Raw genomic sequence first — 14,925 nt, 5'->3', positions numbered from 1 at the left:
ACGGGTGCCACGCTCGGCTGCGGGTGCAGTTTTGAATAAATGAAAGCTTGTCAGAAATTCTTTTAAAAATCGCAGTGACCTTGACCATTGACCTAGTGACCCCAAAATGGATGTGGCATGTAGATCTTCTCAAGGTGCATCTACATATGAAGCTTCAAAGTTGTAGGTGGAAGCACTTTGATTTAAGAGCCAGTGTTCAAAAGCTTAACGAAATGTAAAGGTTTTAGCACGACGCCGGAAGACGAGCTGGCTATGAGAATACCTCGGGTTTTCTCAGAAAACAGCCGAGCTAACTTATACTGTCCGTAAAAACAAATGGCTGACAATTAAAGTAACTATTCAAAATGTGTCCCAACTGTCGTGAGAAAATCAGTTTATTCGGTAGGAGTGTAGGGAAACACTATGGCTCTCCAAACAATGCAGCCTCTGGCGCGGAATAATCTCATAAACTTCGAAATAAACACACACAAACTAACATGACCATGCATGAAAAAAGATATAGAACAAAACACAGCATGTTAATGTAACAAATATTTATTTCGTTTGAGTCATATGAAAATATGACAAGCATTGTGTATTTTACATTCAGTCACACATTGCTTCCAGTAGCATGGACACAGGTGGGTAAGTTCGCCGTGCATATAATTCAAATAAGGTCATAATTATTTGTATAAAAGCTATAAAACCAAATTCTATGTACACAAAGAGGGAAACATATCTATAGCACTTGAACTAAACATAACTTCTGTAAGTTTGATTCTGTTTTGTAAATACCTGTCTAGATTTCAAATATATGCATTAACTCAGTAACAGTTACAACAGTTTGTTTGAAAAAAAAATGTGACAAAAACTTTGTAAAAGCAAGAACATATAAAAAGCGTCATGTTCATGTTCGAAGTTTTCGCTCTTAAGCTCAATCATGTAAGTTTGTAAAGTAGTAAAATATAATTTGGCCGTGATCTGTGATAAAGGGGTTTTATTTTGCATGTGCGTAAAGTGTCGTCCCAGATTAGACTGTGCAGTTCGCACAGGCTTATCAGGGACGACACTTTCCGCCTAAACTTGATTTTTGCTAAGAAGAGACTTTATTGAAACGAAAATTATCATACAATCGGAAAGTGTTGTCCCTGATTAGCCTGTGCGGACTACACAGGCTTATCTGGGATGACACTTTACGCACATGCGTTAAACACCCTTTTCACACAGCATGGCTCAATTATAACAGTTCTTAAAAAATACACCAGGACTTCGTTATTACTACTGGCAAGAATTTAGGCGCTAAAAAATCAAACATGTATTCTCCCTGATTACATCCTACCCGATTTGTATGCTAAGAAAAAAGCAGCAGAAAGCAACAGAAATATTGTTGGACCAACATTAAAACCAAAAGTTATTCACATATCAGCAGTTGTTCATTACCATACTGCGCAATAAGAACCGTTTTCCCGTGACGTGGGTCAATTATGTCGATTCTACAAATTTTATATTAAAAAAAAACACAACAAAAGCACTACACATCATTGAGATCAAATCTTGAACAATAAGGTTAAATCTTAATTAAGTATGAATATTCTACATAAATACCAATAGAAGTTGCGGTCGAGATTTGAGGTTGAAATGGATTTTTAGCCGCAAACAATAACGATTATCAGTACCTTATTTATTTGGAAACATGTGACATTTTTAAATAATCATTACAGTTAGTATTTAGCAAATTTATAAATTTTACATATTAAGCTATTGCACTTAATTGAGTGAAAATCAAAATAAATGTCTACGAGTACATTATACGTACATTATGCCGAACAAAGAAACATTTTGAACGAAAATGTTATATCTTTTTAACTCATACAAAACATGTATATTGTCATGTATATTTGTCAACAAAAAAGAGATTTTTGCCGTATACCCATCAAATAGCATGATAATGAAATAATACAAAACAACGTTCACCCTATTTTAAACCATATTAATGATGTCTCATTTATTGCTTTTTAAGTGTCATATTCAGTTGTAAATAATGTAAGTATACAGAGATTTACGCAACACATATATATTGCTACTGAGGCAATTTGTCGTTCGACAATTGCGATAATCAACTCCAGCAGTAACAGTGCATTTGGAAATAACACAATTTTAAAATAACATACACACATAAGTGACAAGCAATATGATATGTATCTAAGTTAAAAAAAGAACAAACATATTTATGATATTGCTATTGATTTTGTTTTGAATGAAAATTGTAGAATGTGTGTATTTACAACTAGTTAACATTCATATGTGACAAAAGTTCTGAAAGTTAAGAAAATTCGTGAAAAGCGAAAGTACACCAGGATTGCTTGATATTTAAACAAGCATTCAATGACGGTAAACACGATTGTTTCTACTTCAATATACGTCTAAATAAAGTCAGATAGTCAACGTTATAAAAAGTAGTTTTTAATTCATCCAGATTACAACAACCGGTTCCTACATATAACGCTTTGGAAACAATTCATGATTGTCCGGAACTAAATTATTCCTTTGTTATATTTTGAACTTATTACTTCATAGAAAATCGAGAACAAAAATGTCTAATATAATGTTCAAATGCCATGTATTATGCAACGAGATTTCTACATATTATGCTGCAAGATTTCAGAACACATTGATGTAAAAGTTCTACCCTGTTTACACCCTGATTGGTTATAGATGTTTATGTCGCAAAATGATGTCAAAACCATAACGAATACGCTGAGAACTATAATATACAAAACCCTTAGAAGACATATCAGTTGTAAGTTGTATTAACAGAATTGTAAGTAGAAGTTTGAAATCTAATTTCTTCAAATCAATAACTTCCATCCACAAAACAAAACAGTCACACCGAATCGTTCAAAGACTACACACTACTGTTGCAGAACACTCAAACCTTTAAAATGTAAAGCTATAACTACTTCTACATCAGTCACACATTGCAGTCACACTAAATTACGAACTAACAATTATGTCAGTATTATTGAGTATATGTCGGTACCTTTATGAATTTGCAATCGCGCAAATCAACTTTATGATAATTATACAAAATATGAAAACTGGATGGGAATATTTACAATTACGAGATTATAAAACTCTAAAACATATAATATTTGTAACAAATCAAAATGTGAGCTTTCTTCTACAAAATATAATCTGATACGAAGAAAATATTGGTAGATATGAGGCATAATTGCCTGTCGTACTTCAACTATCTGTACACATATTTAAAGATCCCTTCAAAACGCAGCTTTTTCTGAGGAGTTTCAAGACCCTTCCTAGAACTTGGAAATCGGGTGAGTGATGTTTGTTCATCGATTGTGCACTTGCGATAGCACACTCTTGTAATATGCCACTGCAGTTCCATTTTTAATCTCCTACAATTTCCGTCCGATTAAATTCACTTAATGCTTAAGTGTGTTAAGTATCGAATACCCTGTTTATTCCGACTACGTACTCGTGTTACCCTCTTAAATGTGCATCTGGGTTTGTATATGTGCACAAACACAATACATTTGTGTGTAGCAGTCCATTCTATGTCCCCACATTCCATGTTCTAGGTCTCACACTGTAATTGAATGTCACCATCACTGTGTGTGTAAATTACGCTGTTTGAAGTCAGTAGTTCAATACAGAATGCGACGCCCAGCACTGCAAGCTATGTAAGTTGGAGAACACATCATATGTCTTCTAGAACATGTGCAGAAATTGCTCCATGGCAACCTGTTGAACAACGCAAACACAATTGCCTGACTCCGAAATAAAATGTCCGAACACTATGGCATTGTGAGCGCGATTTCTGTGCAGTTATAAGGAGATGCATGATAACAAGAAGTTGATGTCTCTAAGATTTCTCTGGACTTGCAGGAATTCCAACAGCCTGGTCATTTCTGTTTCCGGACAAGGCAATCTGGGGTTGATAGTAGTACTGTGGATCTGAAAGAAGACGTAAGACCCAACTGAAATGGTGTTGCTGTTGCTATTTATGTTGTTAAACTAAGAAACCACTGCAGTACATACGTATACAGATCTAAGTCTTGGTGTAACATATAATCTTGCTGTTTGATATAACAGTTGATAAATGATCAACAATTTATTAAACAATTATTTTCTTTAATAATAAGACAGTTGATGTCTGGAATCAATGTCATTTATAATTTTTAACAAGAGCACCGCCTTGCGGGTGCAGACCGCTCATCTATTTTCTTTTTAAAGGTGAAGGGACTCTCATTTTCAATCACAAAGGAGGGAGGATCGGAGTGAAGAGGGGTGTATAGTGTGGGGTTGTGGACATTTATTACATTATCTTCCAAAAAAGCGAAAAAAAAAAAAAAAAAAAAAAAAAAATCCGGGGGGGGGGGGGGGGGGGGGGGGGGGGGGGGGGGGGGGGGGGGGGGGGGGGGGGGGGGGGGGGGGGGGGGGGGGGGGGGCGATGGGGGGGGGGGGTTTGGGTGCGATGGTTGGACGGTATTTCAAACATAACCATTTTTAAAAAAAAAATGGGGGGGGGGTATAGTGTGAGGGTGTGGTGGTAATTTGTGAGATGATCTTAAAAAAAAAAAAAAAAAAAATAAAAAAAAAAAAAATTAGGGGGGGGAGGGGGTGGGGTGGGGGGGGTATAGTGTGAGGGTGTGGTGGTCATTTGTTAGATGATCTTAAAAAAAAAAAAAAAAAAAAAAAAAAAAAAAAATAGGGGGGGGGGGAGGGGGGGAGGGGGGGAAGGGGAGGGCACGGGGGATGGTTTGGGTGGAGTCTATTGTGGTATGTCAGGTAAGAGTAGTTTCATCAAAGTATCAATCAAATCTAATCATAAATAAAGAAGTTATGGCAATTTTAGCAAAATTTAATAATTTGACCTTGAGAGTCAAGGTCATTCAAAGGTCAAAGTAAAATTAAAGTTGCCAGGTACAGTAACCTCATGATAGCATGTAAGTATTTGAAGTTTGAAAGCAATAGCCTTGATACTTAAGAAGTAAAGTGGATCGAAACACAAAATTTAACCATATATTAAAAGTTACTAAGTCAAAAAAGGGCCATAATTCCGTAACAATGACAACCAGAGTTATGCAACTTGTCCTTTTACTGTACCCTTATGATAGTTTGTGAGTGTTCCAAGTATGAAAGCAATATCTATGATACTTTAGGGGTAAAGTGGACCAAAACATAAATCTTAACCAAATTTTCAATTTTCTAAGTATAAAGGGCCCATAATTCCGTTCAAATGCCAGTCAGAGTTACATAACTTTGCCTGCACGGTCCCCTTATGATAGTTAATAAATCTTGCAAGTATGAAAGCAATAGCTTTGATACTGTAGGAATAAAGTGGACCTAAACACAAAACTTAATCAAATTTTCAATTTTCTAAGTATAAAAAGGGCACATAATTCTGTCAAAATGCCAGTCAGAGTTACATTACTTTGCCTGCACAGTCCCCTTATGATAGTTAGTAAGTGTTGCAAGTATGAAAGCAATAGCTTTAATGCTTAAGGAATAAAATGGACCTAAACACAAAACTTAACCAAAATTGTCAATTTTCTAAGTATAAAAAGGGCACATAATTCTGTCAAAATGCATGCCAGAGTTATCTAAATTTGCCTGCCCAGTCCCCTCATGATAGTAAGTAAGTGTACCAAGTTTGAATGCAATAGCATTGATACTTACTGAGAAAAGTGGAACTAAACGCAAAACTTAACCAACATTTTCAATTTTTTAAGTATAAAAAGGGCACATAATTCTGTCAAAATGCACGCCAGAGTTATCTAACTTTGCCTGCCCAGTCCCCTCATGATAGTAAGTAAGTGTACCAAGTTTGAATGCAATAGCATTGATACTTTCTGAGAAAAGTGGACCTAAACGCAAAACTTAACCGGACGCCGACGCCAACGCCAACGCCAACGCCAACGCCAACGCCAACGCCGACGCCAAGGTGATGACAATAGCTCATAATTTTTTTTCAAAAAATAGATGAGCTAAAAATGAAGAAACAAATCTTAGAATCAAACAAATGTGGGACGTTTCTACGAGCAATATCAGAACTTGTATTATTTGACAAACATTTTCTGCAATAGCTCAAAACAACAAAATCAAAAGAAAGAAATCATTAAGTTATTAACGATGTCAATAACCCAATAAATAAAATCAAGACTTTTCAGGCTGCCTCTAAAGGCAATGAAACTGGACACCATAGCAATAAATCCTGGATAATCCATTTACTCAGTTTGTGGTCCATAAAACCACAGCAATAAACGTGAGAACACGTCCCAGAAACCGCTGTATACATTTCAGGGAGGCTAATATCTCTCCAAAACAACCAAATTATTCTTATGCAGATTGATGTAATTTTATGTCGTCTGCGCGAGTTATTTATTGTTTCAACTTCCGGTCTAATCTCGTATGTCATCGAATCCAAATATTGCTAGAAATGATCTCTTTTGTCTTGAACAATTTATTTTGATTTCTTGGTCATGCATTGGAGATGATTGTAATTATATTTCAAAACTCGCGTTTTCTGATGATATTTATAAAATAATGGTCATTTGATGTCCATGTTATTTATTGTGTTGGCATGTATGGTTCAAAGTACCGTCCATTGGCAAATTTCTGCAGAAATGTCATTTAATGATTACTTTAAGCATTCGTCGGGATACATACCCAAAAATATATCTTCATACAATTTGAAAGTGTTTAAAGAACGATAACAAAGTGAATACAAATAATAAGTCAATATTTTACGTAAGATTAAAGGCAGTCATAATGTTTTGTTTTAAAAGAGTTTAAGTGAAAAAAACATATGGTATCGTAAACACTAAACACACAAAGATAACTTAAGTCAATTGTATTGTGTCTGTTCTATGGTGTTTAATAATACGTATTGGTCGCTGGTAAATCCGGCATAATTCAGCACCTACCAAAATCGTAATGGTCATTTTTTTTTCTATTCTAGTTGTTCTACATTGCATTTTTTAGTTGGCTTATGATACCAAAAACACGAAGTCAATTATATTGTCATTGTACCCGAGAGAACGTACAGAGCATGACGTATCGGTTGGTTTGCGAGAAATTGTCGCGCAATGAAGCCCGTTGGTGTGCTTAAAGGACCTCAGCAAATAGATAGAGCAGTCAAACAGTAAATGATTATAAATGGTCGGTCTTAATAAAATCATACTATGCTTAATGATCAAATTGTTAGAAACATGAATTCAACGCATATTAGATTCAGTTTCGTTTGCAATATTTCATTCCATGTCACGTCTTGCAGTCATATGTGATTAACTCCCAAGTTTAAGCAACGATAGAAATAATAATATGGATGTATGCTGGATTAACAAAGTATATGTTTTATTTCGCGAACATTTTTTTTATAAAACATATGAGCATGTTTTTCATTTTATCTTGATTTAATAACTGTATTTATGATTAACTCCAAAACTACGCTCAGTTTTTGTGTATGAAAATAGTTTACTTTGCATGGTACAAGTGGAAGTTAAAATCAAAGTGCTGAATAAAAATACTGGATTCATGTGTAGTGTTTTTGTTGTTGTGATACTTTGTTTGTCGAGGTTTGTACTTACTGATGATTCCGCTGGGCCCGTACCTGACCGCCCACTGTGGGTCGTTGTATGGAGACGTGGTCTGGTACTGAGTGTACGGTACGGACTGGTAATAATCCCCAGTGTTACCTGCAACACACGACAACCAAACACCATTAATAGTACATCCGGAAATGACAATTATATCAATAATAATAGCATTTCAGAGCGCTTGCATTTAAAGAAATCAAAAAGCGAATTGGACAATTGTTGGTTCCCCTGCATTAGTTAACATTAAAACGGTGTTGCTCAACACGATGTTTTTGGATTTGATTTTCAATTATGTTTAATTCTGTTCTTAAAGAATCTGTAAATACATGTGAACATGGATTGGGCATGGATGTCTACAACTGTTTTACAGGGCACTTTATATTTGTATAATTGTGTATGCACGTTTAGTATAAAAATGTACTTAAAAAGTGACGAACAAATAGTTGGCTGTTCATACAAGACACTTATAGCGGTGTTTCTTCGCCATATATTTTTCATTAAGATGTCTGTCGACAATAATAGTAGAAGTAGACCATGAATCACACCGATGCAGTACAGAGCATTCCGGAACAAACAAAACAAAATTTCCTATTAAACCGGACGATAAAAATGATTGTTTGTATATATAACCTTGGAATGGCAGAAGTAAAGTAATTATAGTAGTTTGAACAATAATATAGTAACCATTGAGGTTAGTTATTTAAAACAATAAATGACTGTCATAAAACACAATAAATTATATATCTTTCTGTATACAAATGTCATTATACTATCGCACAACAAAAACAATGTGTTAATTTAATATAACATGTATATCTCAAATTGTCTTTTGACATGTGGTTTGTAACAAAACATTATTGAAAGTGGACCAACGAACAAAACAGAATAAAACAATAAAACCTGATATACTTTATCAAATGTCATTTTTTAACAAACCAATTAGGAAATGTATATGCTTTTGTTGAAAGAATGACAAAAACGTACCGTCTTTTTAAATCGGTAGAAGTACAAAGCAATTTTAAACAAAGACAAAAATCCTGTGTCAAAACGCAATCTTTGGTCGTTCAATTTATTGACTCGATAATGAATGCAAATGTAATTTCTATTGTTTTAAAAGAAATCGTACCAAGCAAGAAAACACACAATGTAATTGTTGATCATGACAAGCAATTTGGCGATATAAAAGTAGGCACGCATTTAATTCTTATTATTATGCATTATCATTTTGACTTTTTTACGTCATTAGATTATCAAATAATTTTTAAAGGACTATTTTTTTCAAAGTCTAATCATACTACAGATTAAACAATTCATAACTTAATTCATATCATCAATGCACGACTGTTCGAATTGAAATGGAATGGTTTTAATGCATTTTACTTACAATCGCCACTTAGGTTTGAGCATTACATAAAAAATTATGAACGAAAAAAAATGAATTAGCAATTTAATCGGAAATCATTAAATGTACCAATATTTTAATAACTGGTACTTTTGGAATTTAATTTTAACCAATATTCCTATAAAAAAATCAACACTTATTTTCTGAAACAAAATGAATTGACAAAACCAAATTTTTCGCAAAACTAATGTAAGAAAACGCTCAGCAAATAAACGCTAATTAAGTCAAAACTATCTTGCTGTAAAATGATACAGCGTATTGTAATTATCGTCATATTTCAAAAATCTTTCTTGAATTCCTCTCAAACCCTTGGTAGTGAATTATTAACATATTGTCGCTATCATAACTGCCGCATGGTCACAAATAGCGAGATTTCGATCAGTGAGTGCATTATCGTTGACACATCCCCGATCAATGCGCGGAATATTAATTTAGCAATTTGTTTTTCTTTCGTCAATGTTTGTCTTTGTCGGGCAATAAACAAACCATTTCTACACTATTATCGCCCAGTCCTCCACAATGCGGCCTTATCACATGCTTTTTATACGCAAATTGATTTTAGGACACCTCAAGATGAGCTACAAGTGCTGATAGACAATAGTATTGATTAGTCTAGGACAGACGTGAATGTAATTAAAGTTAGTCTAGAACTTTCTTGTGTTTTGTGGTATTTACTGGAAAGTCATGTTTGTTGCGGAAAAGCATGTCTCTTATATACAAGATAAAACGATAAAATAGCTCAAAAGTACACGAATTAAATTGTCGAATGCTTTATTATACGTGGGCGGATTAAAGTTAGACTCGAGATTCCTTGCCTTACATTTGTATTTTATGAGAAAATATTTATTAATACACACGTGCTTGTTCGGAAGAGTAAAAAACTAACAAGATCCACAAAGTTACAAACGCAGAAATAAAATGATAACATTGAGCTAATTCTTCCAATCAGCATAATTATGTGAGTTAAATATCAATTATACTTTGGTTGTCTTATTTTTTCGCTATCTTACTAGAAAACACAATCTTCAGACCTAACGCATATTTGTGACACTATCACATTTACTGAAATATATGATATGACAAGCGACTGTTAATGTTAACATGTTACATGCACGCGACACGTTTTGTTGTTTTCATTTTGCCAATTGAAAACGTGTTCTTGACAATTAACGTAGTTAAAAAAAAATGTGTCGTAATTAAATGTCATAATGTGTATGACACTGATAAAACTCGCCCACGAAATACTTAAACTCTATTTCAGACAAATGATTTTTAGACCTAAATGCATTTTTAAAATACTAAAACCATTTATGCCTAGCGTCTAGAAAAAATGCCTTGACAAACAGCGTAGACCCAGATGAGACGCCGCATTATGCGGCGTCTCATCAGGGTCTGCGCTGTTTGCTTAAAGGAATTTCTGTAAGAAATATTCTAAATATAGAAATAAAAATAGACATCCCTAATTTTGGAAATAAATTGATCCAATTTAGAAGGAGGGGAGAGTCCACTAGGCATAAATGGGTTAAAATACTAAACCACTGCCGATGATGTTGTTGTTGCTTTAGTTTTATTTGAGAAATCATATTTGTACATTTAACACGTACGTAAACGCAGTCTAAAATATCTAACAATTCGGGAAATTCGCTATAAAACATCACCACCGTTCACATCAAACGCTTTTCCAGAGTTTCCAATCGTCCAATCTGACGCGTTTGCTGACAGAATTGCGGGCAACTGATATGCCATGCTCCGAAGCCCCGACAGTACAAGATACGATACAAAAATTGCAAGAATAAAACCAAGTAAATTGCCCGCATAATCAGTTAGAGAGAAAAAACAATGTTGCATTATTGCTATTTCAAGTTGCAACGAATGTGTATGTAGTAGAAATCTTAATTGAACAAGCTTACGCCAATGTATTCTGTTTGTGTGTGTAGAGTTAAGACCATTATGATTACATAGGTAAATGCATGTCGAGTAAATAAATACTTATTAGTTCTGGTATACAGCCTATACACGTTTTGTTTATATAACAGTTTTAATTGTCTATGAAACAAGCTGAACATTAATATCTCAAACACTTCACACAGAATGCTTAAAAGTCCCATGGCTGTACCAGTTCTATTTCCAGTGAATTTTTAATCGGACTGAAGCATTAAAAAGACATAACCAATAAACTGAACGATTACAATGTTAATATTTGATTTGTATTGCCTGTGAATGTGTTTTCTGCCGTCACAGCTGAACAAAACACAGAAAAGTTATGTAAATAATAAATAATCTAAGACATATTTGTATAGAGTAGCACTTAAAACTTTAGTTTGACGACCAAACTAAACAATAATATGTTGAATATGGAAATATTTGTGTTAAATTGTGTCTATATGAAATTTTTGAATAACTGTGTAAGATAACATCAAATGGGATTCAGATGTTCAAAGGCACAAACCGCGATTTAGTATGGAGAAGTTATGAAGAAAACATCATTATAAAGTATATGCAATGTGAAACATCAGATGCACCGATATGCGAGAAATATTATAATAGAATGTGGTCCACTATTTATAAAATGAAACAAGTTGCCAAACAGTGAGACAATCCTCACATGTAATAGAAAAGACACAAAATACACAACAAAAACACACAATTGTATACAACTTGGGTCACCGCATTGGCATAAGTTTGCGTGTCATAATTAGTGATGACACAATTATAATCACTTCAAGCCCAATGGACCGGTAAGCGGGGAGAAGGGATGATATCAGTGTTTCCATTCGCAGAGTTACAATTGACATCTTATATCATCGATTTCTAATTTACGTGTTAAGCAAGGAGCATCAAGCTAATCATTCGACAATAAATCTTTCGGAGGGTCCTATCTCCTGGTAATCGTACTGCTAAACAAATACGTTCCAGTTTGTGATCAGAACAGTTCTAATTATAAAATGAACCAACTGATGCCGAGAACCATGATCTGCGTTTATGGCTCCAGTGCTCCAACTGGAACTCATCGGGAACTCGCATGTCCATAAAATACGCATTTAATCCAAATTATTTCTAATAATCTATGCTTCAAGTTACGGTGGCAGGTTTTTACAGACAGCTTTAAACTCGTCCGCCCCTCTTGGGGAATGATGTCTTTCAGATTACAACTGCGTCACTACACAGACCAATCGTTGTTGATCTTATCGCGTTTCTGTCTATGTACGCTTTCCGCATCTTTTCAATTTTAAAATAACTACTGTTACATAAAATTGTCTAATGTCATGTCATGGAACTTGTTTCTAGAAATTTTATGTGATTATGTTAATTTTTATCACAACAATATTCTTTTAAAATCTGATAAATATTCGGTCGTAGGTAAACAGACATCAATTAAATTAACGAATCGGAAGAAGTTAACTACAACGGAAGTGGTAAAATGGTTCACATGAACAATAGTTTCAATAAGCATACAGAATTAAACCCATACAATAGATATGTGAGAGGCTTTAATCGTAATTTAATCAAAGTTAAACTCCAGTCGCATTAGCAGAAGATCATTCTTATCAGTACTTCAAAGTCCTTTATTCAAGGTAAGTGCCCGATCCCCATACAAACAATTGCGGATCGGTTACGGGAAAAAAATACATGACAAACTAAAACATCAATGAATACATCTTAATGAATACAATCTTCATCATTACATGCTTCTAATTTAAGGGAAATGCCCATACATATCGATACATAGGCAGAATCACACGACGAACACAAACGCCAATAAATAAAATTTAATAAATGATATCTAAACCCATTTATGCCTAGCGTCTAGAAAAAAGGCATTAGCAAACAGCGTAGACCCTGATGAGACGCCGCATGATGCGGCGTCTCATCAGGGTCTGCGCTGTTTGCTTAAAGGATTTTCTGTCAGAAATATTCTAAATATAGAAAAAAATATACTAGAGATCCCTCATTTTGGAAATTAAGTGATCCAATTTAGAAGGATGGGAGAGTCAACTAGGCATAAATGGGTTAAAATAAAAATTAAGCAAATACATACCTGGCATTGAACCTGTGTATTGAGCAGCTGACGATACTTGTGGGGTGAGGACAATTGATGGAACAGCCGTACCCACAACCGAGTGGTTTGTATACACGGCACTTGTATACCCCGTAGTACCTTGACCTGACGAGAGAAATGTGTAAGATGTAAAATACTGAATATTTGTATATTGGTTATTGCTAGAAACATTAATTTGGAACACGTTAGTAACCTTTTTCCACAATTTTAACGTAGTTAGAACAAACAGTACCAGACCAACATAAAAGTAAGTGTTATTGAAAACTATTCTGAATATTGCGTTATATTGTTTACAATGCACATCATATTAGGCAAAAATAAACACACTTGCCAAATGCTATCATGTCAAACTGTTAAAGCTATTATTAGATCATTCAAGGACCGTGTTCAATATCATAAACGTAATTAATCGGAACTGGACCGTCTGATTATTTGCAGAATCTTCATTAATTGAAAATATGCCTTTGTTAGTAATCGGAACATAACACTTTCATTGGCTATATTCACCCGATACAAAAATTAAACGCGAACATGTAACCATCACTGCATGTGTGCGATAGAAACAAAATTGCGCCTTGTTTAGCGAAGGCTTCGAATTGCATTTCCTAAAATCGAACTCTGGTGGACGTTTGCAGACAGCAGATCCGTTTATCAAGTAAAGAAATACGACTCCTTTCCAGAGCGAATATCGGCTCTTGCAATTTACTCAACAAGTCGGGCCATTCCATAAACATTTATCTCTTTGATGCATCTTTTACCTTCACAAGGAGACCATGATTTGATTCGCGAAACATTAGTATGCTTTCAGTAGCTCGAAAAACCAGGAAAGGTAGTCGGAAGCTAGTCAACGGCAATTTAGCTACAATGTCAATTGTTTATACGGTTAGGCGAGGCAATTTGTTCAGACCGGAAAACACAAACGAGCCACAATGACGCAAGTCGATTACCAACACGAGCACGAGCCACAATGATGCAAGTCGATTACCAACACGAGCCACAATGACGCAAGTCGATTACCAACATGCAACAAAATACTACACACACAGCGCACACACATGCATGACGATTTTACCTTCTGAGTAAGTTAGTTTTTTGGAAGTTTGTCCCAATTTTATTTTATACGTTGGATGTAAAATAAAACTAAACGCCCGCATTGGTAAGCTTGTGTTATCTCTATGCATAAACATATACACATGAAGAAATTTTCTCTTAGTTTACCGCTAAGTCTGAAATGTGAATGGCATACTTTGAAAAAAAATTAAGTCTGAAAATAAGCAGACAGGTCCGACATGATTTTGGTGATTCTTACTTGAGAATTGAGCAGGGAATGACGGCAAAGGCGTGTAAGTCTGACCTAAGGTCGACTGCACGGGCGTGAGTTCGGTTAAATTTCCATTTATCGGGGTCCCGGGCTTTGGGGAGGGGGTGTGCCCCGGGGTAGGTGTATTAGTGATAACCGTCTGATTTACATTCACGGCGCCGCTCTGGCTATTATTTGAAGCTGCTGAAAAAACGGAAACAGACCGCCGTGTACGCGTATGGCTATAAGAAGAAAACAATGTGGTTACAACAGATGTGGATTATGTAAGGGTGACGCAAGAAAGTTTTGAGACATTTTGACAACATACATGCAAGTACATGATCGATACACTGGTGAAACCACAATGAAGATTAAGCAAAGAAATAAAACTACTTTAATTTGGCTTTACTTCAAGTATTGTTTTTTGTTGTGTCTTAAAAAACTACATAAATTGGCTTAAGTTTTTGTTTCTTTTCACGTCTTAATGTATGTTACTGGACTTTGTGCGTATATCAAAAGCACGGTTTGGCGCTTCCTCTTCTAGGACTGTCAAAGCATTTGCTGC

General features: G+C 34.9%; 1 protein-coding gene across 4 annotated transcripts in view; it reads right to left on the bottom strand.

Annotated features, from left to right (window-relative positions):
• Positions 1–518: 518 nt before the first annotated feature.
• LOC127868058 (paired box protein Pax-5-like) overlaps positions 519–14,925 on the bottom strand; it is an 84,313-nt gene continuing 69,906 nt past the window's right edge. For 3 of the 4 annotated variants that reach the window (XM_052409643.1, XM_052409644.1, XM_052409646.1), the window contains 4 exons: positions 14,370–14,564; positions 13,040–13,165; positions 7,590–7,697; positions 519–3,954 (listed from right to left, as the gene is read on the bottom strand). In XM_052409643.1, coding sequence (XP_052265603.1) covers positions 3,863–3,954; positions 7,590–7,697; positions 13,040–13,165; positions 14,370–14,564 — 521 coding nt within the window. In that variant the 3' untranslated portion in view covers positions 519–3,862. The remainder of the gene's footprint in view (positions 3,955–7,589; positions 7,698–13,039; positions 13,166–14,369; positions 14,565–14,925) is intronic. The other variant, XM_052409645.1, reaches the window with a different exon arrangement.

This window comes from Dreissena polymorpha, chromosome 2 (genome assembly GCF_020536995.1).
Source record: "Dreissena polymorpha isolate Duluth1 chromosome 2, UMN_Dpol_1.0, whole genome shotgun sequence".
In the NCBI taxonomy this organism is placed as follows: Eukaryota; Metazoa; Mollusca; class Bivalvia; order Myida; family Dreissenidae; genus Dreissena; species Dreissena polymorpha.
Note: the sequence above shows the minus strand (reverse complement) of the source record. Positions and strands in the feature narration are given on the sequence as shown.